Source organism: Patiria miniata, unplaced genomic scaffold (assembly GCF_015706575.1).
Source record: "Patiria miniata isolate m_02_andy unplaced genomic scaffold, ASM1570657v1 HiC_scaffold_7, whole genome shotgun sequence".
Lineage (NCBI taxonomy): Eukaryota > Metazoa > Echinodermata > Asteroidea > Valvatida > Asterinidae > Patiria > Patiria miniata.
Window position 1 is genome coordinate 17,040,674 of NW_024037074.1, and position 27,406 is coordinate 17,068,079.

Sequence of the window (27,406 nt, forward strand, 5' to 3'; positions counted from 1 at the left end):
AAGGAGTTGGGATGTAGGGAATGTACGTTTTAAAGGTGAAATGCTTCAACCCTAAAACAATTTTCTTCACCATTGAGAAATTACAGACTCGGGCCAAGCCTAAGTGCTTATAAAAGTAGTTTTTCCTGGTGGTATTGACGGTCCATTTACTAAATAAATAAATTCTCTTTCAATTTTGATTAAGTCAAAATAATGGTCTTCCAACCCTAGTGTAGAACACTTCCCCATTCGCAAAAATATTATGAAACTTCACGCAGCTGAAATTCGTCATAGCGCCCTCATTTGATCCCAAGGGTTTATGGGCTGGTCCGTCCATATATGCACGCGCGCTTCGTACGACCGGCGGATTTGCGAAGGCCCTGCCCTGAAATAGTCACACTATTACAGCTTATCAACACCATCGATCTCTCTTTATGACAGAGATCAGGGTGCAGTGGAATTCCTACAGCGAATTTGTTGAATACTTCAGCTGCTTGTAAGTCTAAGGCGAGGTTTTTGTGCACAAAATCGCACAGGTGGTCGGCAGCCCATCCCATTTGTATTTTGCCGTACACTCGCGCAATCTGTCTTCTTGTAAATCAGATTCAGCGGGTGGTAAGACTGTTGTAGATCGACGGAAGTCTACCAAAGAAATCAAGATTACCTTCTGAAATTGTAGCAACTTTTACTCTTGTGGTGAGTATATGCAGACGGATACTGCCCATTCATTTTGATGACATTTGTTTGATGTTCGCACTTGTTTATTTTGTGCACAGTTTTAACTTTTATCATGTTTATGCAGTGTTTTAAATTTAAAAGACTTAAATTAGGTAATATTATGCGCCTGTAAATTTGTCGAAAAAATGTTGGAATACGAAGGAAAGTGTCCAACTTGTATCCCTGATGATCAGGCCAAGTAACAAATTTAACCAGTTTCTCGTCACCACCCGCTTCCATTTTCCCACTTGTGTGGTTTTTTTTAAATTAAATTCAATTTAAAAAAACAACTTAATTCATACAATATGCAATAGGCCTATATTTTGTGAATTACAATGTATGTTCAAAGTATTGTCTTTCTAGTTGTTTCCAAAAAAAACTGTAGCTCTATGAAGAAAGGGTGACAGCTCCTTTCGGACATAATCTTGTATCGTCAAAAGAGTTGATAAAATGAAAAAATCCAACCGCCATCTTGGAAAATCTGCCATCTTTGCGAAAAATTGGGGGCTGTCTCCATTGAAAAAAAAAAAGACGAGAATTTGTTTTTTAAACTCGATCGGCCTTAACTAAAAGAGAGCAATTTAATTATTTTCCTGCTAGTGCCTAATACTTAAAAAAAAAAAAAAAAAACACCATGTACCATGCAATGTTTAATGTAGACAAACTGTAAAAATTTTCCTAGGACGGAAATTTGCACATCTCTCATTTAATTGCTTTCTTCCCTTCCCGTCCCATTTTCATTGATTAGAATTTCCTTTTATGTTGAACTTGGGATTTGAGTAACCGATATATGTGGTTTACAAACATGTACTTCCTGTAACAATGCTGTAACTGATGGATTGGTGGGGGCAGGCGGGCTGACGTCATCCGATGAAAACATATTCATTTGCACACCAGTTTTCATCGGTTGCTATGTGTTACCATTCAGCACTCCAGACTCGAGAACCATTGAGTTTCAAGAACATAGGTCTGGGAGCTAGATAAGCCAATTGTGTAAAAAAATCCTGGACGTCTGCACCCACGTACATTGTATACTTACAAATATATATGAGGGTTGGTGGTTTTTCGTACATACATGTATATGTATGGAAATTTACAAAAACGAAGTCTTTAGTTAAGTTTAAGAAATTGAACGAGCATTAGAATACTTGACCTGGTAGCCCCGTTTTCTGACTAATTTTTTTCCTTAAATAACCTGTCCTCACATGGACACACGGCACTTGTGTTTTGCATTGGACACGGATGGTAAAAGACGTCTTATGACACTAATACGCCTAGTACGTGCCGTTCCTGTTGAACTGAGTTCGACCTCGTTATGTGATGTTATCCTCAAACGAGTCTACCTAATGCATTGCCTTCATGCAGAGTGAACATAACGGGTACAATACTGGAAAAGGGCAAATAAATGCACAATTTCCAAAATTACTGTTGAAATTAAAAAATTATATTGTGTTGTATGAAAAATTGCAAATATCTACTATAAACCAAAATCCACTGATTCTGACAATAATACATTCCGCCAAAACCTTTTATTTCAATGGCTGATTATACAATTGTGTCATCTATATTTTGTTATCCTCATAAACTGTGGTGCTGCATTTGAAATTAATAAGCAAAAGAAATGAATACGAAAAAGCTATAACAGCCCAGTCTTAAAAAATGGGGGGGGGGGGCAAGAGTTTATAACATGTCAACATAGTAAAGTCAATTTATGTTCAGAAAAATCAGTCTCCTTTATGTATGAAGCTCATGAAAAAAAGAAAATTGCCACAATTGTCTCACTGAAAAGTTTCAACTCTTCCCTTGTTCTACGAACAGTTAACAGTTGGACTGATTTATTATCACGCCTGCACCGAGCGGACACTGCACTCATCGTAGCAAGGCAATTTAGCTGTGCGTATCCATCTCATGTGTACATGTATGATGTATCTATCTGGTGGCTCTTACTAATTATGCGAACCCCCAGCAAGCAATTCACTATGGTGTTGGGACAGCCGATATGACGGTGCCTACGACCCTAGTGTGTGTCGCGTAGACCTTTCGTGTCGCAGCTACTACCCATTAACGTCACTGGGAACATCGATGAAGGATGACCTAGTGTCCCCTCTACGATGGCTCCCTCAATTAATTAACCCTGCCGTCATAACGGAGACGATACAAGGCCCTGCCTGCATGGTTACAATGGGATCGTAAAATATTTACAATGGAAGTTTTTAATTAAAAGCTGACAGCTATTGTTTACGGTGTGCAGTAGTGACTTGAATTAATTACAATACCCTATTGAACTGTGTCTTTTTCTATGAGTGTGCTTTAAAATTCATTGCCTTAACCCTCCTATGCAAACAAATACATTCTGTGCCAAGTTGTCCTTTCAGTCAAAATCAATCAAGTGACTGTTTTCAACAGTTAGGAGCTCCCAGCCGACATAAAGCAGGATTGACTGGCTGTGACTGTAAATGTAACGTGATACAGCTATGCTTTTACTGTAGTGATTGATAAGCTAGCTGTGCCTTCTTCTTGCCTGCTGTTGTCTGTTGACTGAATTTGACTAGTCACAGTGTTTGCTTGAAATATGATCTGACTGTTGGTGACTAGCCTCTGTAAAAGGCATGGCAGGGGAAGAGGATTGATTTTTTGACTGTCTGTGACTGTTCAGATATAGCATGAGGGTTAATAAATGATACAAGTATACTTTCCCTTCAGCTAACTATTTGTTTTCTCCTTACAAATTTTCAATTTCCCTGTTTTATTTTAACTCCAAAATTCCCCAAACTACATGTATTTCTCTATTCTGTGCGTGTACAAAACTACCGGTACAACCCCCTAGTAACCCTTTCGGAAAGATTTCCATATAAGAAGTTCACTAAATTTCCTCTGTATTGACTAACAAGCCCCCAGATAGCAATTTCATGCCATCAAAGTCAATTTGAGCAGTGAGAAAATACAAGCATTTTCTTAGAAAACACTTAGAATTTTTCAGTCCACTCTCATAGGGTTTGTACACAGGGTGTTGAGTGAAATTCTTATATGGAAATCTTTCCACCCTTTCATTTTGGGTTGCCTTTGTGCAAACGATACGCCTGAATTATTGTGTGGGTGTATTAAATGTCAGCGTATGTCTTGTTCGATGTCTCATCCAGGCCTTTTTCAGTTTTTCAGGGTGAAATCCCAAAATAGCATGGAGAGTACATGTACATCTTGAATGCAAACCATACAAGTACATTATGAAAACGTGAAATTAATCGCAGTACATGTACTACAGTTTATAGACTAAAAGTTACCCCTATCCCGATCCCTCCATACCCTGATCACAACTCACCCTTGCCCCATTTTACAGTGAAACCCCTCCATTCCACCCCATTCCATTCCCCCTAACCTACCCAACCTCAAGCCCACCCCAGCCACTTTTGTTTTGAATGAAATAAATGTTGTTTTTTTGGAGTGGAGATGTATTCATTTGATGCAAGTGGATTGTATCTGTAGTTCTGTACATCTTGCATAGTATTACCTAGATTTAGGAAAATTTTACCCAGAGAAGTGATAATGCATGCATTTCCGGATTTTATTCTGTCAAACGTTTGAGAACTGAATCAGTGCATTGCCACTATTTTTTTCCACTGCAAATATCAACCAATATATCTGCCCATTGTGTACATGTACACTATGTTAACAAGTTTTATTTGCTATTAGACATCTGTGTAAAGTGTACATACTGTGTAATGCATTATTATTACTGTCAATAGTATTGATTAGTATCAATCCATAAGTCAAGAAGGTCATATTATGCAGGTAAAGTCTAAACATACCGGTACGTACAGTTGGTCATCCTTCAGTATCTGTCTCCATACATAATGTATGCGTCCGTGTTTTTCATGTACTGCAATGGGTTGATGAATTACTGTATTGTTGATGTCCCGTAACGTGAACCACACAGCTTGAAGATTGTAATGGGAAGAAATATTTAAGCCCAATTTGTGGTCTGAATTCGAACCTTTGTTGTTTAAGTAGAGTTATGTGGGTGCAGTACTTGATTCTGTCGGTTTCCAGTGGATTACTCCATATTTTTCCTTGGTTTTCAATTAGGTTTTGCAAAATACACATTCAATCCCGTGTCTGAAAATGACACACATCGTCGACACTTCTCTCGGTAGGGTTCCCCTGACTTTTGAGGTACAGTGATTGTACATTTTGAGAATCCTTGAAATGATAAATGAATTCATGAATATCCTGGCCTTGCATGCTTACAGCATTGATTCCATACTGTCATCTTCTTCCTCCACTGTCAAATTTAAATTGTCTGACTATGGTCCAGTGGTCTCACTAACTGCATGTAGAATTGTACACACATGTACATACATGTACAGTACTCATGTAACCCTGAAATGTTTACTCCCGGTAAATGGGCAATTTCTACCTTTTGTCGTGAATCTGTGTACCACGTAGACATGCCAGTGGTTACAGACGGGCCGCCACGCTTGAGTTACTTCAAAAACAAGGTCATTAAAAAAAAACATATCAGAAAGAATTGTGAAAGGGAACACCCATCGGTATTGAGCGATTGTGTAAGGTTTTTTAGGGGAGTGTTGCCCTGCAGTTTCCTTGTGGCTGTTAATTTTACTTAGTCAGAATTTTTAGTCATAGTGTCGTCAGAGTTAGCATTGGTTCACACATTATATTCACTTTTTTTGGCGGAGATTTGATACTTGCAGTCCTTCCTTGGAAGGTAAGGGAATACTTGGAATTTTCTAAATCTGTATTTGAAATGTAAAGTCTGTGATCATGATGGTGATTATGTTCTTGTGCTCTGCACGTTATGCATTCATACACTATTTGTGTTACTTTTTTTTGGAGGAGGGGTTACCTAATGTAAACTATTCCAGTTGTGATTCGCTGTGACTCAAACATAGTCCTTTGCAGGAATAAGATTCAGAAAATTTGGTGACTCAAGCGATGGCAAAACCTTGGTAAAATTCTGTTTATTATTGTGCCTAGTCTGTGCATTTCTGTCTGTGTAGTTTGACAAAAAGCTGTTACTCCATCATATTGTGTATTGGGCAATTGTAAGAATTCGCTCGCGTTACATCCAATATGTAATGAAAGTTTAACCCTGAAATATAGCATGGATGTCAGTGTTTCACTGACAAGGAGAATAAACACAAGAATCGTTGCGATGATTATGACATTAAAAAAAACAATGGTGCGTTAGGTATGGAACACAAGGAGACCTTTTCTTGGATTTGCCCATTGAAAAAACTTTCGAGATGAACATAAGTTTACATATTAATCTTTGTAATGTATTTGTTTTGACTGATGGCAAAACAACGAAAATGAAAAGAGTACTGTAAATCGGGTCATAATGAACGGGAAAGTGAAACATTTGTGGATATCAGGATGTCGCTAAGTGTGGTTTTACTGGGACATTTGTAACTTCTCAAAACAATTTTGTTTCACTCTCAAATAAGCCATTTCGGTATCTAAATAAAGTACAATGTAGTCCAGTGCAAAGGTCATTCGGGTCATTCTGCTCGTAATTAACACGTGAACGTCGTGTGCTCTTCACCCTGCACGTTCATGCGCCTTCGATGAGCGTTCGATTATGACCTTTCGATTATGACCTTTCGACATGACCTTTGACCAAAATCATTGTGCACATGCAATTGAAATATCGAACTGGCTTATTGGCAGCAAATTTATGAAACCGAGTTGAAAGTCCTCAGTATATTGATACAGCATGGCACTTTTTTTTTTTATAAAGGAACGAGATGGCCCACATTTCCTCCCTATATTTGTCTGTGTATTGGAATTGGAAAAAATTGAGCCAATTAAAATAACTCAGTTATGACCCTATCTACTAGCCAAGTAGTTGGAAGTCTCTGTTGTCGTTCCGAAGATCAGAACGACACACAAACGTTTATTTGATGAAAATTAATAGGACATCAAAGAAGCGAGAAGTGACTAATGTTGTACAGTGTAGGTCAACTGAAGCGGCTTTCGGCTATTTATCATTTTTTGTGTGCATGCTACACAGAATATACATGTACATTATAGTAGTTGTACAGATACGATGCAATTATGTACATTGTACATGTACATTACATGTACATGTACATGTATGTATACATTCAAAAGTTTGAAAACTAAATAGCTGACTTAGTGACTACTAATTTTCTCAATCTACATATGTGCGGGTACCGGGTGACAATTACTTTGTTTGCAGTCCATGATTGGCTGTTAAAAATTACATTGAGTTAAAACAGGCCAAGCATGCAATATTTAAACAAAAATTTCCATTTTGCCGATTCAATTACAATTTAATTTTCTACCAATTCTTGCATTTTGATAAACTACACTCTATGTCACATGCACATGCACAGTTAGCACTACAGAACCTTTCTTTTGATAAAAAATGTTTATGGTTGAGTACTTTTTCTTATTGGAGTTCAGGCAAATTTGTCTGCCCGCTAACATGCACATGTGTACATGTAGCTATTTTTAGTTGACACACCTTGATGGCAAGTGCGTTACAATACACATGTACATGTTTATTTTTTAGTGGTATATTATGTGTATCCTCGCTTTGCCTGGGAGGGTTTTTGTAGAAAAAGAAAACTGAGTTTTTTTTGGGAATCTTGGAATTTGGACATAATATTCAGCTCAGATTCAAATTATGTCTACATGGATTCGCTCTGAATGTACATTGTATCGTTAACACGATAAATATGCATGTTGTACGATTTGTCTGCCTAATGCAGATCTATGCCTTGTTTGCCGTAGCGTAGATTCTATTGACACAGTCCACAGTCCATTGGTAGAAGTCACTGATGAATACAGCCATCATCAGATAAACCATGGTGGTTGTTTGCCAATTGGAAGTTGTCAATATGCATTCACAATTCTGTCTGACCTGAACCAAATTTGTTAATAGTTACACATGTAAGGCCAAAAAAAAAAATAAGTCGGTCTCTGGTCAGCGCGCGCGTCGATTTTAATCATGCGTGTCAATCTTTTTTTTTTCCAAAATGTTCCGCGGTAGCTCCAACAGCGCCCTCTATTGCCGCACCTGCTCAATTTTTTTTTACCAAAGAGCACCAAGGAATGGGAAATTGCACCAAGGCAAATGATTGAAAGCACCAAGGCAAATTATGGAGGACACTAATGTACATGAGGACACCAAAATTGTACCCCACCTTGTCCGTACAATCCAAGCTTGAAGAAGAAAAAAAAAAAAAAGCCGCGTCGCCGCGTCAATTCCGGAACTTTGGTCTGACCAGAGACCGAAAAAATTTTTTGGGCCTAACTGTAATTTTTTTTACTTCCATATTGTCAAGAGAGAAAGATTTCAACAATAACAAAAGCTTTTATTATAAACTACCCTAAATCCACCAAGTGGCAAGATCTAACACTTTTTCTCAGTATACATGGATGTATTTTGATTGATTTTTCTCAGGACTGTGTGACACAGCCACTAGTTTCTTTCCATAAGAATTGGTTTTCCAAGTTTTAAGGAACAGTGGCTGTGCTGGATTTTGGTGAATTCAGAATAGTCTCAAAATAGGGTGTAAAAAAAACAACCCAGTAACACTTTTTTTGTTGTAAAAAGTTCGAGCAATATGCTCCGGATAAAGCCGTGGAAAATTGGGACTTTTTTTTTTGTAATCAAAGTGTCAGCATTGAGGTCTTTAACTTTTACATGGGATAATCGATATATCGAATATTCTTGATATTGGATTTCCGATATATCGATTATTGAAAATTCGGTGCTTACTCTGTGCAAGGGGTCTGTTGAACTTCGCATTGCATCCTGTTTACAACACCTTGATTTTTTTTTTTTATTCGCTCAATGATTTTGGTTGTGATCCGCAGTTCACTCAAACTCATCTGTTGACAACACGGAAACATGAGCCCTATTTTTTCTCTCTGTTGATTTGTGCCAGTCTGACTGTTGGAGTGTGTACTTATCTAGTTTTGTGTCAACACACTTAATTGCTACTCAGAGGAAATCGTTCAGGCGTTGATTTGAAATTTCCTGTTTTGAGGGGGTGGAATTCTATGGATGAGGGATAATCATATTGTAATCGGGGCATGAACAGAAATTTTTATATGGCCATAGTTTATTGATAGTTTATTTCTGATTGAATTACATGTTAGTGGTGAGAAGTATTGATACATACACAGCGAGTTTAGAGATCAAAATGTAACACTTTTAAACCCTAACCCCCTGGTAGTTCCCCAGGACTACCCTGTTAAATCCAACAGAGTCCGATGGTTATTCGTCAATTTCACCCTTTCGTTTGACCTTTCAGGGATTTGAACCCACCCTAGGCTAGAGGTACCTTACCATGTCAAGATATTACATGTGAAATACTGGGGCCAAACAATTCGGGACAGGAGAGTAAGGAGTTTGAAAAAAAATCAACAATTTTCTGTCACTGCAACTTGGTTCGTAAACGCATACAGTTCTGAAATTTACTGTTGCACTACATTGTATCCACCCAACACGGTGCAAATCCTGTCGGCCTTTCGTTTCCTATGGTTCCACTTGACGGGGGTCACTAGCTTAGTGCAGTTTCATTATCAACGATTGACATATTTGGAAACTAGTTTATCTGCATTCATCGGATGCATTTATCCATGAAGTGATATACGGAAAAAACACTCGCAGTGCTTTGTCATCCAGCCATTTTGGGGGAGTTTTTTTTATTTCCCCCGGATTTACCCCAAAAAGGTGACAAAATTCAGGGTGGCCTGTACTATTGAATAGGAGTTGAATAGACATGTAAACTGCCACACCTTATGTAAATAGAACTATTTTTTGGACGCTTAAATTTGATTTCATTTTTTTTAGTTTCATGGTTATCTGGGCCCACCTTCATGGTGCTTCTTATTGTTATTTCATGGGTTACTTTAGTATTTCATGGGTTACTAAAGGGTTCTGTGCTTACAGGGTTAGCGCAGAATTTCTTTGTTAGTGCCGTTAGTGCAGAATTCTCTGGTTACATGTATGTTGAAATTTAATTTATAGTAACCCTCCTATTGTTTGATCAATCACAGACAGTCAAAACTTTCTTCCACTTCCCTTGCCATGCATTTGTATACAGACTAGTAAAAAAACAGTCAGATCACATTCTTGTAAACACTGTGACTAGTCAAATTCCATCAACAGACAAGAGGTAACTGGTAGGTACAGCTGGCATATCAATCACCTCCAGTCAAAGCATGGCTATATCAAATTAACCATTAGGGAATTCTTAACTGATAAAAACAGTCACCTGATTGATTTCGACTGCTGTGACGGCGTAGCTTAATTAACAGAGCTGTGAAGTTGGGCACATTTGTAGTTTTCAGAGTGACATTTACATTCATATGGAAACAGCGCATTAGAATTTGAGCACAAAAGGTCTGATCAAATAACGGCCCAAGTTGTCTGCGTGCACTTACAACTCTCCTTCAAGTTCAGTGGTTCTCCTGAGGTGTTTTGACTCTCAGAAATGCGGACAATAGGACAGATTTGCTTGTTTGTTTTGTTCACATTTATTCCGTTCTGACCCCTATAGGCCTGGTCCTTACACAATAGACCAGACCCAGTAACCAGTCGAAGGCGCTATACCTGTTTGTTGTGTCTACAAAAGTGTGTCTTGTGGGCACAAAATTACTCACTCTGACATTATAGAGCGGGAGCCAGGGGGGGTCAGCCTAGCTGGAAAGTTAACCAATTTTCATGTATGCAGCAATGTTCCACATGCATACCAATGTAAGGAAATGGACGTATTACTGCTGCAAAAGACTGTAGTTTACGAACAACATATAGGCCTACTGGGTGATAAAAAAAAAAAGCACCCAAATGTCGGAAACATTGTTTTAATGAAGTACTGCATATGTAGTACTTTCAAAATCTAAGATGTGAAAGTTCAATTCATAAGCTTTCTTTTAGTACAAGAATCATTCAAGTCAGTAGTGTAATTTTCAAGTTGCGGAATTTTATACACAACCACCGTTGTAAAGTTCTGTCCACAGATCACAAGGTGTGCTTTCTTTCAGCAAAACAAAAACAAATCACATACCGGTAGGGATGTGTGTGAATTGTTTTCGTTTTGCTGAAAGAACGCACACCTGTTTTGTGATCCGTTTTAGTTATTATTTTTGTTTGTCATGAATCAACAAAACGTGTCCATTGATGAATGCATCATTGAAAGGTTTAATTATTCTGGAGTGTTATTAAAGGGAATATACATCATTTGCTTTTGCTGTAATTTTCAGAAATGGTTGGAATTGGGGGGTTGGAAATATAAAGCAAATATAGTTACACTGACTTTTTGGAGGTTTTGGGTTCGAAAATGCTATAAAAACCAAGAAAAACGATCATTTTCCTGTAGTCTGGTTCCCTGACTCCATATAAGAAGAAACAGAGCAGTTTACATACATTGGGGAATTGTAAGGTTAGGGAACCAGTCTAGCTGGCTCGTACCCGTTCATAGGTTTGTAATCGATTGTAAACAAGTGCGATGGTCAATTGGGGCCAGTATTTGAAAAAAAAGCCAGTTGTTTCCAACGCTGATCGGCCGATCAGCGTTGGAAATTGATACAAAAATAACACTTTTCTTGAAAATGACAGTATACCAGGTGCCATAATTTTACAGGATGCTTTAGACTGTCATTTACCAACATCCTATTAAGGTATTTCGCAAAAACTTGGTAGTTTTATTTTTCGATGTTTGCAAATGTTGTATATTCCCTTTAAATGTAAACAAAAAATGCTCAAAAACTTCACTCTTTAATAATTTTTTGTTCCCAATTTTCTTTTTTGGCTTGCATTTTTATACATTTGTTTTGGTAAATTCTGTCTAGTCGAGTATGTTCAAATGTAATTTGTTCCTGTGTATTTCCCACTCCATCCCATATAATCTGGTTTGGAAGTCTACCCACCCCTTCCCCGCCCTTTCCAAAAAATTTAACATTGGTAACGGTTTAACTTGGTTTACTCATGGAATCTCTGCTCAAATGAATACATGTAATATTGTAAAGTCCAAAGTCCACTAGTTTTACAGAATTTAGAGCTCTAATCTGCTTTTGATATCGGGATTACATTTTAATATGCTTAACTCCGCCCACCAATTACAACTCCTTCTAACTGCTTAGAATCCTGTGTGTGTGTACAATCACAATTTTTTTTGATTTTGCATGCTTGGTGTTCTTAAATTCTCCCAACGTTGCCCTCATTTCTAACTTTGCATTCTTGGCACCGCCCCCTTGCACCTGCAGGTTTATGTGGTATACATCGCTTCTTCCTTGTACACCTCCCTCTACCCCATCCTTTTTATCTGCGACTGTCTGCTTCCACAAGGAAAACAAAAGAACATCGGGATTCCAAAATGGGCGACCAGGTAGAGACATGTGCATCTTGAGAAGAGATTGACGGCAAATATGAAGCTAGCAAAAATTGGCATTCTGCATGTTTTGTCTTCATTTTGTTTTGTTTTCCCTTCAAACTGACATGTTTTCACGTTACCATCTAATCCTTTTTCCTTTTTAGCCATAAACAAACCATTAGCTTCTCACTCGTTGATTCGTTTGCATCTTGTTGCATTTTATTCCTCACAGCACTTTTTAGAAAGCCAGACTCTGGATGCACATTGGTACTAACTCTTAAGATGTATGCATCTTGGATTAATAAAGTGGCAAACATCTTGCTAAATTTTTTCATTTTTTCCCTGTGAGATTGAAATGTTACATTTGATCTTCATGAATGTCGTTCACACCAATCTTGTTGTTCACGGACTCGTTTTATTCCTGAAAATAGCTTGACCTTGGTAAGGCATTAAACATAGCATGCATGTTCGTTTGTAATGACGCCTGATGTTGCGACCCAGACAAACGTGAGGTCACCATCAAACACGGTTATGCAAATGATCGGAAACGATCAGTTGTACAACAAAAAGCAGCTCTGTTAGTTGGTCATCCAAAACAGGCATGCTACAGCAGGTCAAGGTTCAATTATTTTAAGAAACAAAAACGAAAAAGTTGATGAAGAACACTTTTGAACCAGGAAAGTCCAATGACTGCTTTTTTTTTCTTTCCGTAATCAACCCCAGCAGAACTATTTACCCTTGCACAAAAGTGATGTTTCCTCATAAGTTGTATCTGTTCGTACATTTTGAAAAACTAACAACACTCTAATACAAAAGTTTCAAAGTTACTAACCCAACATTTTTAAAGAAGTGAAAGTTTTTCCCCAAATGTTAGACCCGGACAAAACACATAATTTAAATTTTTTTTTTTTTTTAATCAACTCATTCATTAATTGCTTCTTCTTCATGAGCATTTGTTGTGGAGATTTTGCGGTGTTTTTTCCTTGCATCTTGAAGGGTAAATTAAGTAGACATGAAACAACACAAAAACTCGGCTTGCTATTCACCCAAAAAAAAGAGATAAAAATGCTCTCAGTTGTTCTTGCTGTGAGGCTGAAAGCTACATTTTTGTGTGTGCTTTGCAACTGCTGCAGAATAAAAAAAAAAAATTGCCCAAAACATCCAACTAGCAGTGTCTAACTAAACCAACACTTCTTCAAAGAAGAGATTAAAATTTGCAGTGTTGTCCACAACCTCAATTTTTATTGTATAATTTCTAGATTATGCCATAATACTCATTTGAAGAATAAATGAAATACATGTACAATCGTCTCACTCGATATCCCTGCGAAAAAAAGGCTAAAGTTCATTGGATTACACAAGTCTTACTTTCATAAATCGTTGTCACAAAAACATTTTTTCGTCCTAAACCCCTGCCTTGCAGTTCATGCATGTTGCATGCACTCACCTTTTTTGTGTGTGCATGTTTACAGACTTGGTTGCCTTGGCAACAAGATGTAATGCTGTTGCCGTGCGAAACTGTTTAGACAACTGGCAGGCAGCCTTAACCAACAATATCGAAGCATTAACAGATTTGGGAAAGGGTCCAAAATGTCACAAAATGAGTCATGTGTCTTTCAAGGTTATATTCCAAGTAATGTTTATCTCTAACACACCCACACATATCCCTTCATCCTTGTACAAAGTTAGAAAATTTGCAAACTTGCACTATTTTGTTTCTGTTAACACTGAATATACGCTTAACATTTCTTATTTCTGCCCTTTCCCAGAGCATGTATTATTTGTAAAAGTTTTTTTTTCAAAGGTTTGTATTCACCATACCTATAAATTCCACTTTTAAAAAGCAGAATATGTGATACACATAACACCCCATAGACAGAATTCTTGAAATCACGGAAAACTTTGAAAATGACTTCCATTTTTTTTTCAGTCAGGAAAAACTCAGGGAACTTGGAAAAAACACCAACAAAAATCAGGGAATATTCAGGGAATTTGGCTGTGAGCCAGAAGGGAAAGGTTGTCGTTAGTTTGGCGAATGTGCGTTTTGTGCCATTGACTGACTGGCTTAGTGGCTTTTTTTTTTAGCTTTTAAGCAGTGTGAATGTTACACACCTCTCCAGACAATAAAAATTGGCTGTACGTGCTACACCGCCTCTTGACTTCTCAGCAACCTCATTCAAGTGCAAATTTTGTTCTCGTGGAAATTTTTGGAAATTTCTCGGGGAAATATCGAGGGGAAATTGGGGGTTTTGTTCCCATAAAGTTCCGGGAACCCTGCTTAGAGAATTGAGTGTGTATATTATACATGTACTTGAATGAATCAAACAGAAATCGTCAAAACACATGCATATACTCAGGTCTAAGCAATTACCTCAAGCGCTACAATTACAAAGGTCAGATAAGATTGTGGGTAGATTAGTCCCAAAGTAATCTTATTAAACACTACATGCTGGAGCAGAGACTACTCTCATTGAGCTGCTAAGCTACAAAAAATATTGATAAGCAAATTTACATGCTTAGCGAGTATCAGCCGAGTACCAGTCACAAACAGTATACATCACATGACATTTTGGCTGGTAACCGATTTTTGTAAGGGTAGGAAAGGTTGCCATAGCCGTGTCCGAATTAGTTGGCTACGGCTTGAGATTACACACGAGTCTATGGAAAGTGGCTGCAGCCGCTTCCATAGACAAGTGTGTAAAGTCAAGCCGAAGCCAAATAATTTGCAGACACGTCCTTAATTAGCAAGTACACTTTACCAACCGAAATGTTATGTCATGCAGTGCTTGAAACTGTTCTCATTTTTATGCTTATGGCATAAATTTTCTAAGCAACGCTTTGTGCTGAGGAGCTTCATGCAATTTAAACCTGAAAAAATGTTTTTCCCCCTCAAAAATTTAGCTTCATGTTTTACTATTTTGTTGTATCTATTTATAAGCATAATGGAATGAATAGGTTAAAAGCAGCTGTATACCCCTTCGAAGATTTTTGTTCATGAATTGTAAATTTTGTTATTTCAAAATCAAAACTGACCCGGGTTATGTCAAAAATGTCAACACGCTAGATAAAATTCCAAACATTCTATTTTGTGGTGTTATGTATTCCGATCGGGGAAAAACGGATCTATCAAAAATTCTGTGTCTTGAACATTATACTCCTAGCACGCTCAGATCATGCAAAACTGATTTGCACTAAATTTGCAAATGGCAGGCTGTTTTACTGACGATTCAATTTCCGAATGCTTCCACAAATACGACAGCTTTCGACACCAGTAGTCCAGACGATGTCTGATTACTTGACACTTAAGGTGTTCACACACGGTCAAGTGTTGATCAAATCAGAATCTATGTGAATATGAACATGAAGCACACAGGAAGTAGCGTCACGAAAACAAAATTCAGGTTTAACGCAGCGTTAGATCGCTACATGTACATTGGTCAGTGGCCTCCAGCCCATTGAGTTGACAACAACAAAAAGAATCAATATTGTAGTAGGGGGGGGGGGGGACCTGGGAATTACACACGTGAGGTGTGCTCTCAGGGTCAGCTTCGGACAGGGCGATAGACAGGGTGATAATGATAGTAATCTTCTTGTTATCATAAAATAATGGAGGGAGTGTGGATGTTATATGTAGATATGTACTGGGATCCTTCAAAGGCCCATGAAACCATTCACTAATTGTGAAATTTATTTCAAATAAAAATATTTGTCTCATGATGATATCCTTTGTTTTTAAAATGTGAACAAATTGTGAAATACCAAGACTGTTTTTTCTTTCTTAACCGGGCCATAATTATAAAGATTTTAAAAAAAATTTGTGCAAAAATCCATGCCGCTGAATTGTATGAAAATAAGGAGATTTCATTTTGAGAATTTGATTGTGCGGGTCTTTTAATTTGTTTAAAATGTGCACTTCTTATTCATAAGAAAAAAGGGGAAAACATGCTGTTATTAGTAGAATCAATGAATTAGATAAAAACAGATTACGTGTACTTTTTCTAGGCTGCAAGGGGATGATGTATGGGTATAATTGTTGGTCCCTCACCTTGTTACAACTTACATGTAGATGACAATACAAGAACTTGTGAAAAACAAATTATGTATTTCCACACTCAACATGGCCGATTGCTCTTACATGTCTAATGACCATCATTAAACATGATTTACATCAGATATAATACACAGTGTTTCAGGGCATAAAAAAATTACTACATAAATCAATTTTTGGGCGATTTTAGTGTTCGAACTTTGAAGTAAAATTGGGACAAATGTCCAAAAGTAGTGCCAAATTTAGACATAAAGAAACATTTGGACGTTTTTAAAAAAATTATAAATGTATTTTATTTAGGGGCTTGATAGAAATGTTTAAGTTGTAAAATTCGCTCCTTACTCTCTTTACTGTGGTACATTTGTACATAATAGCAAATCAGTGCTGAAATCCTACTGGGCTTGATGCTGTGCATTGAGTGACCTTGTAAATTGTGTTAGTCCATGGAGGAATAATGGCCAGCCTGCTAGGACATTGTCAAATATTGATCCTTGGTCGTATTCGGTTACCATGTTACCAGTACAAAGTGCCCTCTATGTACGCATTCTGTCATGCACACATAGTACAGTGTATACTGTCAAGACAACTTGAGCAAATGTTTGATAAAGCACACGCTGAAAACATTAGCAATTATACCTTATGTAGTCTCCTAACCGAACTTTTTAAATCCTCCCTTTTCAAAATGTTGAAAATCACTCGTACTAATTTACTAATATCGCATAATATTTTTCACATCACACCAAAGCAAAATTAAATTTCTGAGTCGGTGTTTCATCAGAGATCCATCGAATTCGAGGTTTCATTTTTCATTGTTTCGGGAAGTTTCTGAATCTTGTTATCATTAGGGCCATTCCGGTAATATGAAAGGAAGTGTAATGTCTGCGACAGAGCAAAGTTAGCCATGATATCTAATTAATGATTCAGAGAAATGATTCAATACTCATCAGTCTGTAATGTCATTGACCATTACTCGATGAAAAATGTATGAGATTTGGAAGAACATTTTTTTTTTCAGGTTTATTCACTGAGCTCTTAAAACCTCTGTTGTGGACATTACATAAAGCTGGAATTGCCCGTAGTTTAATTCTTGCAGCAATACTTTATTTTCAGTTATATTATGATCAGTGTTTTTTTTTTGGGGGGGGGGGGAGTTGGGGAGGGGAGGGGTGCTGGACCTCTTAAACGCTAGAAGGCGCTCTTTTTTCTTACCAATTTATTGATGTTTCATAAAGCCGTAGGGTCAAGAGAATTAAGGGGATTAGAACCGAAAAACAGTAATCAACATTCCTCTTCTGTTTAGTTACTCAAAAAGACACCTGGGGGTCACTGGGAATTTGGTGGGGAGGAGGAGGGGACGTACCCCTGGCCTCCCCCTCCCCTTTGGCTAGGCCACTGGTGTCAGGGTCGTAAACAAGTCAACTGTAAGTCGGTCACAAAAAATGACAAAGTAGCATCATTTGACTTGAGAATGGAAGACTAGTGATTGACTTGTGATTGACTTGTGATTGATTGACGAAGGCTTGCTTAGGACTGTGCTGCATGGAGGTTGCCTTATACCTCCTGCCTGCTATGCATATCACAAGCTACCAGCTCCTTCCATAACCAATCCGGGCGCGCTATCCATTCTGTCATGAAGGTCCTCTTCAGTGACAAAAGCATTGTGCTAGCTATTGTTCAGATAATCCTCCATTGAAGGGGGCCCCATGAGTGTGCAGTGGTCACGTGACCGGATTCATCTATGAATACTATATGTCTGAAGTTTCGTCCGTTTGCTTTTTTTCTCCTTGTATCTCCAGGACATGCCCGGTTTCCGAGGCATGCGATATTCCAAGTTCCGGCACGTGTACGGCAACCCGTACCGGCGCGAGAAATGCTACAACAACATCCCCATCACCAAGAACTCCCACGACGGGTTCTTCTGTGCCGTCAACCCCAAGTTTGTCGCGGTGGTCTTGGAGTGCCAGGGAGGGGGAGCTTTTCTGGTCGTTCCGATTGACAGAGTAAGTGGAGCGTTGGTGGTTAATGGCATATAGGATCATTTGCTCTTCATGCATTTTTGTTTGTTTGCAATAATAACACCGCTCAAAATCCAAGGAAGGATGTTTCAAAGCTAGCCTGTTGAAGTTTCAGCTCAGTGGATATTACACTTGTGAGAAAAAAGTTTGAAAATCTGGCACAACTTTTGATCACCTTTTTTTTTAATGGGGATTAATGCAGGGGGATGTGGTTAGGGTGGCTAAACACCCTTCCCTGCCCAATCTCCTTATGAAAAATGTAGATTATTAACTATTTTCTGGAAAACAATCCCCAAATTTCCTTTTTTTGAAATAGTGTCATACAATATTGCAAATCTGTATTCATTTCTTGATGCTTTTGGTCTTGGTATATGTCAACTTCAACACACCAGTCATTACCAGCTTTAAAAACACCTGAACTTCAACAAGTCAGGCCCCCCCCTTAAAATTGTTGGAGTAGCCTCTGGTTTTAAGTAGAAAATTGTACAGATATTCTGTACCAGAAGTAAAATTTAGTACAGTGAAATGTTCCGGAACAGTTGTGCAGTTGCTTTGTTTACTCAAAGCAACGTCCTCAGTAGCATGGGAAGAAAAATGAAATGACAAAACTTTCTTTAACTCTTTGTCCTGCGTTTATAAATAGCTCACAAGAAAGAGCAAGCCTTTTGTGCAGTTATTTTTAACCGGCGGAAATGGACCTAACCCGAGGACATGCATCAGCAGGGTGCTTGAGTCATCTGTGCTTGTCTGAGGCAAATTGAGACGGTACGGGGCACGAGTCATAGTGTCTCAAGATGTTACAATGTACATCATGAACCACAACTGTCTTGGCCTATATGCATGTACTCGGATATGGAATAAGACACAAAAACTGCTTGGAAAAAATGGCCTACATACATACTTAGTATAACTTCTCGGACAATGAAAAAGCAAGGTTTTGAATGTCATTTCTGGAAAATTTTCAAAAATGAAAACCAGGCTTCATGGGAAAACAAAAAGTATTTCACTTTTTACGATGCTTGCGAAACTTGCAGTTTACAATGTAAAGCTATAAACCTCACTGTACACACTTTGTATCTTGCTGCATTTACCCATCGATGTGGTAGTATTGTCGTGCGGACCTTAATGAACAATCTGAACAGCAACTTCCGAGATTTGAATTTTGGGGTTTGGTTTCTTTAACGGGTACCCGGGTACCGTTTTTTGTTTTCCGTCGGGTTCTCGGTTCCTGTACTACCCATTAATTCACACCCCTACATTTTTGTAGATCTACTGTGCCACTCATCACAATTTAACACAAGCCCAGCTCTTAATTTAAGATACATCTAGCTTTCCACAAAATGATTAAAAACTGTAGTGACGCAGTATCAAATTGTGCGGAGAGTCGAAGTGCGGAATTTACCAATTTTCTGCCCGCACATGACCAGGGACCAAGAAGTATGCTTCCCCTTTTTCCTTCCCTTGGCTCACAACTCTCTGAGTTTTTTGTAGTTCAACTTCCTTCCTTGTCCCCACAGTGGAAATTCAATCTGCGCATTTCCCATTTTTTTTTGTTTTTTTGGACGGCTTGATGAAATGCATCTGACATCCAAAGTTCAGGAGTGAATGAATTGGATATGCCTTGTGACAGATTTCGTGTCAGTTAGCACATTTGTTATACATTGTATACTTGTATTTGGTCTGGTTAAAAAGAAAAGACAAAAAGTTCCATATGCATGACGTCCCGCTAAAAGTAAGTCTTATTTTTACTCAGATGAAGCCATGGCTACAAGCTGAACCTATAAGCATTATGACACTTCTTAAATTTTTTTTAAAGTAGGACATTTTCAACTTTCATCTGTCAAATGTTTAAAGATTAGCGCTTAAGAGCATAGGCCTAACACAGTTTTTTTATAAGTAAATAAAGTTGTCAGCATAAACTTGAAACTTGTATTGAATCAGTTGTTGCCCATACTGCAGAAATGGAAATTATAGTCACAAATGGGACAATTTCGGGGATAAAAGTTGGTCATCGCAGTTTGACCTTCTTCATACAAAAACTAAAATTGATTATGCTAATTTCAAACTCTGCCACACTGCATAATTAACTGTTACTTTGTCAGTAAAATCAATTTTAAAATCACGAGTCAAATGAGTGGGTTCAGACCAGAGCATGATAAAATGTTCCTCGGAAAAACAATTGACGGATTCTTTTTTTTCTTATTTATTGTTTCCCCACCACTTGCTCTCTCTCTTTAGTTTGGTCGCCAGGACGCACTCAACAACAGACTATCAGGTCACAAGGGTCCGGTGCTAGACATCAAATGGAACCCCTTCAACGATAACGAAATAGCATCCTGTTCCGAGGACGGCACTGTGAGTACCGGGGAAAGAAACGGGTCAAGGTTAAGGTGGTGATGTGGGTGAAATGCCACGACCTGTTAAACCACGACCTGTTAAACCCTAGTAGAGACTTTGTTTGGTCATCTTACATCTGTTTGGGGATAGAGCCTTCCCCCGCCCCTCTGATCTTGGAAAGGCAATAGCTATTTTTATGAAATTGGGTAGATTAGTAGAAACATTTATACTAAATGCGAAGTTTTAGTTCAATGGGACAAAGCACGTTCCATCCAGTTATGAGTAGAATTTCCTATACACGTTCAATAGAAAAACAAAACATTTTCAGTACCCTACATCCAAAATTGGACATTTTGTGTGAACACTACGTTTGAGTTTAAGGAAATTTGGGTCAAAATGTTGGCAAGATGTCAGTCTACCATCCCTTCAAGGCTCAGCATGGATGAAACGCGGGAAAGATTCCCATATCGGGCCATCACTTGTCACCCTGTGCACAAACCCTGTGAGACTCGTCTGAAAATTTCTGAGTGTTTGCTCAGTAAATACTTCAATATTTTCCCTGTTAAAATTGACTTTTAAGGATATATTATCACTTTCTGATGGCCGATAGGTCACTGAAGGGAAAAATTAGTGATGGCCAGGTATGGGAATCTTTCCCGAAACGTGTACAGGGATGATATCAGAAAGCATGTACAGGTGTCTTCTAGCCCTCGTAGGTTTAACCTGAGTTCAGACTTTGTTGATTGGGTACTGAGCCAGTGAGTCCGTAGAAAACACTGAGTTTCTTTGTGGAAATTTGTCTTCATGTCGTCTTGCCTCTATAGGTGAAAGTATGGGAGATCCCGGACACCGGTGTACTGACAGAAACCACTGCGACCCTCTTGGCTGATCTCGTCAAACACACCAGGCGCGTCCTACAGATAGAGTGGCACCCAACAGCCTCCGGTATAATACTGAGTGTTGGTCAAGACAACAAGGTATAGCACCAGCCTATTTGTTTTTAAAAAAATGCTCCACCCATCCCAAACTAGGCTATGTCTGAATTGCTTGGCTACGGCTCGAAATTACACACGCGACTATGGAAGTGGCTGTAGCCACTGTAGCCACTGGCCAGAGCCACGTAATTCAGACGTAGCCCAAGTAAAGTCTGTCACAAGCCAATATGGCCCGTCAGGCTGGCGTTTATCTCCGGTTTCCTTGGCATGCCAACGACTATGAGAATATTTCCAATCCCCCTGGATGGGATGCTAGTCCATCGCAGGATACTCCCCAGCTAATGCTGGTACCATATACTCCTGGTTGGAGAGAGGCAAGTGTGGGTGAAGTGGCTTGCCCAAGGACACAACATATGGCCAGCAGCTGGATTGGAACCCTTGACCCTCTGATCATGAGTCACGATCCCTAACCACTAGGCCACACTCCCCACAGACGTTGCCTAAGGTTCTCTGTAAAGTTTGTGAAACTGACGCCTAGTGTTCTTTCAATAGGGATGTGCATATCGGGCATAATTCAAAACAACCTTGTCTTCAATGTTCAGCATTTTGTCTTTTCTAGAAAATTAATAACTCTGAGGTCTAGATATATTTCCCGTAATTTGAGAGGTGTTTTTTTTACAGCTTCAAGGCCATACAGATCCAGTGTCTTTCCTTCTGTAGGTCAAACGTGACACGGTTGAAGAAACACTAGGCCGGAACTGCACGAATCGGAAAACCAGATTTTTCGTTGTAATGCTTGGCAGATTGCTCTAGATATTACAGAGCTTGGAATTACCCCTGGACCGCATGATCAAGTCCAGTAATTAAAACACCGGTCCAGTGCTTTTTATGACCAAACTAGACTTTCCGTCCAGTAATTCGTCACTGATAATTGTTTTTCTGTCAAATGCTTCATTTAAAATTCAACCAAGGTAAATGTTCTTTCAACATTGGGTTTTGCCTATCACCGACGTATTTTATATAAAACACTGCATACTCAGTGATGTCCTGGGTGATTGTCTGCACTAGTAAGCAGGAGGTCGTGGGTTCGAGTCCCACCTGAGTGATATTTTTCTCTCACAATCGCTCGGGACAACACCGAGTATACAGTGTTTATAAAAATACGTCGGTGAAGGGCAAAAACCCAATGTTGAATTCACATCACCCGACGCAAATTCCATCTTATCAAATGTTCTTATTTTTACATTTATGACCATTGATCTCTATTTGCAAGTTGTTCCCCATTGACCATAATTGTATGAGAGTTCACCTGCTTGTGTCATTTTCTGTTGTCCATTAGCCTTTTTTGTAAAGATGGCGGACACAATGGCAGGGCGCTATTGTTTGAGGTAAATTTAGGTAAGTCAGATGGAGTTTACCCAAAACAAATAGCGCTCTACTATAGTGTCCACCATTTCTCTAAAAGTCTAATGCATGTGTGTTCCCTTGTCAATAATTACTGTTATGACATATGTCAGGTCTGCCTACTTTAACATGTATTGTTTTATTGTGAATTGTCGTAATTATATTCAGATTGTCATCTGGGATGTGGAACAAGAGGAACCGTTCCAAATCATTGAATGCCACCGGGACAGAATAAACTGCGTAGCCTGGAGCTGGGTGGGCGATCTACTGGTGACGACCTGCAAGGACAAGAAGATACGAATCATCGACGCGCGAACGGGAGAAATCTTGAAGGTGGGGCTTGAAGTCAATGCTAGGCGAGCCGTGCCAATTTGAAGTGAATTTGCGCAGACTGTGATGGTCCCTAGGAATAATGTTTGTTAGTATGCATATTTGAATGTCAAATGTCGTTTTTGGCTCATGGTAGCTAAACTGTACTTTGAAAAAGTCTTCCAGGTTTGTCACGAGCTTAAAGGCCAGTCATTCTCGTGCTTATGCAATTCGGATACGATTTTGTGATGTCACAACAGGTATCACCGTTGGAATTTGCAAAATTTGAAACGTATTTCAACTCATGGCCACTTTGGCCCTGAATATTTCCTGATGATACATTTGCTTTTCATGCACTGGTCTTCATTCAGGGTCCTGTATTTTTTTCCCATTTCTTTTCTTTCAGTTGTGTTGTTGTGGTGTAAAGCCCAGTTCATACTCGGCGTGAAAGCGAAAGCGAACGCGAATTTGTGACGTCATGTCAAGTATTTGCGCTGAAGTTGAGCATATTTCACCTCGGGTGAATTTTGCAGTGTATGTTTCATGACGTCAAGTTCGCTTCGCATTCGCATGAAGTATGAACTGGGCTTAAGACTCAAATTTGTGAACGGAAGGGCATTTTGATCTATGAAATAAATAGGACAGAATAATTTTGACGTAGCAAAGGAAACATTAGAAAGTTTCTGTAAGAACTAAATCCATTGTCATTATTTCCTTCTTTTTTTTCTGTGTGTTTTTTTTTAACTTAGATTGGGGAAGGACACACGGGCACCAAGACTTCAAAGGTGGCATTTGCCGGCAACTCGGACTACCTTGTCAGCACGGGAACGACTCGTGCTGGCTCGCGCCAAATAGCATGCTGGAAGCAGGTAAAGTGGGAGAAGTAGTTCGCTTTAAAACTCTGCTTGGTGGGAAAGTAAATGCCGCAAAAAAAAGAATGAAGTCCACACTCATTTGAGGGGTCATAATTTTGAATCTTATCGTCTTATGATGACGTCATTTATTTAGACCTTTGAGGAATGTTGTTAGCTACATTTTGATACCATGTTTGCTACCAAAGACTGTAAATCGTCCAAGATTGACAACGGTTTATGAAAAATGATGCAGTTCTTAACTGAGGCGCAAAAAAATGTCCATCATACAACATAATGTCAATATCAATCTGTTCAGGTTTTTTTTTTTTGTTACTATTTTTGATTGTTGCTTGCAGTTATTAGCATTGTCGTAAAACTGTTTTCCGTTGTAGGAAGACTTGTCCAAGCCCGTTCAGATGCTGGATATTGACGTGGGAACCGGGGCGCAGCTTCTGTTTTATGATGCGGATAGTCGCGTCGCTTTTGTCGTTGGCAAGGTGAGGTCTTGATATAAACAATTGGTGAATTTCATGAAATAAGAAGTGAAGACAGTGTTACGCAGAAACGGCAGTGGTGTGCTGTATAGGCTGGCATTGGTGGCGCAGTGCGTAAAGCACTCGCCTCTCACCGCAGTGGCCTGGGTTCGATTTCCGCCTTGGGTCATATGTGAGTAGAGTTGTTCGTGTGAAGACAATGTTCGCAGATCTAGTATGAGTGTCCCAGGTTACGCAGAAACGGCAGTGGCGTGCTGCGTAGGCTGGCATGTGTGGCGTAGTGCGTAAAGCGCTCGCCTCTCACCGCGGTGGCCTGGGTTCGATTTCCGCCTTGGGTCATACGTGAGTAGAGTTGTTCGTTGATTCTCCTCTGTGCAAGGCAGGTTGTTTTCTCTGGTTTCTCCGGTTTTCCTCCCTCTGCGAAAAATCAACACATGTCGATCTCTGGCTGTGCTCCGTGGTCAGACATGGGTAGTATGGCTGCTGTCAAAGGCGCCTTAACCAGCCTTTGGCTTCACCACGTGGTAGATGCGTCCTTCGCAATTCAGCTTCCACTGCGAGTAAGGATGATTAGCCCCCAAATTTATCATTATTATTGTTATTAACACCCCAGGATGCTGAGATGGTCAAAGGAATGATTTAATAGGCCTGATGAGCAGGGGTAATAATGACGTAGGGTAGAAGTGTGCACTTTGTAAAGACATCTCATTCCTTGGCTTTACATGAGCAGGTCTGTCCATAAATTCCTGCGTTCATAATAGTATCTGTCATATCTCTCTGTCTGTCTCCTATCTGTCACATAATTGTCGTGTCCGACACTTATTATCTCTTTGTTGTAGGGCGATGGCAGCATCCGCTACTTTGAGATCAACCCTGAGGAGGAGCCCTGCATCTTCCGACTCAACGAGTTCGTCACGTCCATGCCCCAGTGCGGTATGGGTATCATGCCCAAGCGGGGCCTGGACCTCAAACAGTGTGAGCTGGTGCGCTTCTACAAGCTCCATGTCTCCAAGGGAGTCTGCGAACCCGTGTCTATGATCGTGCCAAGAAAGGTCAGTTGCAAACTCGAGAATTATGACTCCATGTTGAAATTTTTGCTGTGTCTAAAGGGCCGGCTTTGTGTCCCCTGACTGAGTCACTGAGTAGACAGAAGGTCTTAACTGAGATTTTCATGTCCAGCTAATAAAAGGACTCTCCGACAGTTTTTTTTAATCGTTTGATTTTTTATTTCAGTCGGAAGCTTTCCAGGAGGATATTTATCCCCCAACAGTCAGCACGGAACCAGCGTTGACGGCCCAGAACTGGATGGCAGGCATGGACGCCCCTCCTAAGATGGTCCGTCTGGGTGAACATGGAATATCCAGTGTGGCATCCACAGCCCCACGACCCTCCTTGAGGGAATCTGTCAGCCAGAGCAAAGCTAAGGAGACCAAGAAAGCCGAGGATACGGGGAGAGAGTCTTCATCACGATCCACCAAAGAGGAGCACACGGACAGCGGGTATTCCCCGAGCTGGGCTTCCTCGGGAACTCGCGTCTCCAGCACCCGACGCGTGGACGTATCTTCCTCGCCGAGCAAAAGACGGGAAGAAGTTGAGAAAGAGAACATTGTCCCAGCTGAGGCGACTGTCGTACACTCCGCACCACCGCCGGCTGCGGAGGAAGAGGTCTCGACCTTGTCTGAGGTTTCATCAATATCAAGCAGCCAGTCGGAGAGCTCGGAAGGGACTCGATCGATAGCATCCCGCATGGCGATGTTTGAAGGCAGCTCCAAGAAAGGATGGAGACGGGGCGGGTCTGTGGACAGCGGCATCCCGTCCTCCACTTCACCCAAATTCCATCTAAGGGACACCATCAACGAAGACGAAACCTCGGTGTTCATTTTGAAAAAGGACAGTGGGGACCGGTCCTCCTCTGCGCAAGGGCCCCGTCCGGACTTTTAGCCAAGACGGTAAAGAGGTGATACGTATAGAGAAGGAACCGGAGAGAGAACGAGGTACCAGCGTGTCGTCAGAGGAGCAGCTAATCCGGAGTAACGGGGACGGCAGCGAGGCAGCCGGGAAGACGTCCCGAGCGAGCTCGGATGTCAGCACAAGGAGGGAATTTATGACCTCAAAAGATCTTGGCATGGAACAGGTGAGATCCAAAAAACTGTGGACCAGTGAACAGTAACATGCTGTCACCCATGTGAATATGCCACTGTGTTCTTTACACTTATTTGATTGCATTTTTTTCGGGGGTGTGTGAGAGTGCTAAATCTTGGGATCAGGATTATCAGGGACTTCTTATGGCAAATTTAAGACCCATTCTCAGTGAATAAAATATCGAAAAGTGCAAGTACTTTTTTTGGGGGGGGGGGGAATCATAATCTACAGCACATTTTCCCATACACTTCACCACTGTAGCAAGAGTTGACAGTTGGGTTCCCGTAGTTCGTGCAAAGATTTTCATTCATCCGATGACATTTACCTATCTTTGTGGCGTCCGTTCTGTCTTTAATACAACAGTTATCTCCAGGGGAGGAGGTACTATGGTAAGTTCATGGAAGACATAGTCTGCATGTTAACATTATAACACCCTCGAAAAAACCAAGTTTTGTTGTGTGGGAAGTTTCTATCTCGTAGAAATCAGAATCTCTTTTTCCCCGATTGAAAATATGCTTTAGATGTTAGTATTTGGTTGAGGGCAATTGTTTTTCTGCAAATCCAGCGTTTTTGTACTTTCTTGTACTTGTATTTTTGCATGTTTTCGTTTTTTAGTAAAACAATCTAACAATCCTTTTTTTTTTTAAAATCGTACTCAAATCTTTCTGAAAGGATGATTTAATAAGTAGTTCTTTTGTGTTTTTTCCTGTGTTGAGATTTAAAAAACCTTGCAGAAAGTTCCTGTGATAATGCCGAAATTCATGGATTTTTTGTTTTGCATCTACACTCAAACTTCCGCCTGTTTT

General features: G+C 39.7%; 1 protein-coding gene across 1 annotated transcript; it reads left to right on the forward strand.

The window, feature by feature from the left end:
• Window positions 1–482: 482 nt before the first annotated feature.
• Window positions 483–26,980, forward strand: LOC119745705 (coronin-2B-like; the record flags this gene model as incomplete). The annotated part of the gene is given in 12 exon segments (XM_038222246.1): window positions 483–675; window positions 11,956–12,077; window positions 17,907–18,110; window positions 20,364–20,480; window positions 21,287–21,439; window positions 22,970–23,134; window positions 23,860–23,979; window positions 24,357–24,461; window positions 25,298–25,510; window positions 25,692–26,366; window positions 26,368–26,592; window positions 26,964–26,980. Coding segments are annotated over 11 exon segments (2,006 nt in total), but the record flags the coding sequence as incomplete, so codon positions are not given.
• Between the last annotated feature and the right edge of the window lie 426 nt (window positions 26,981–27,406).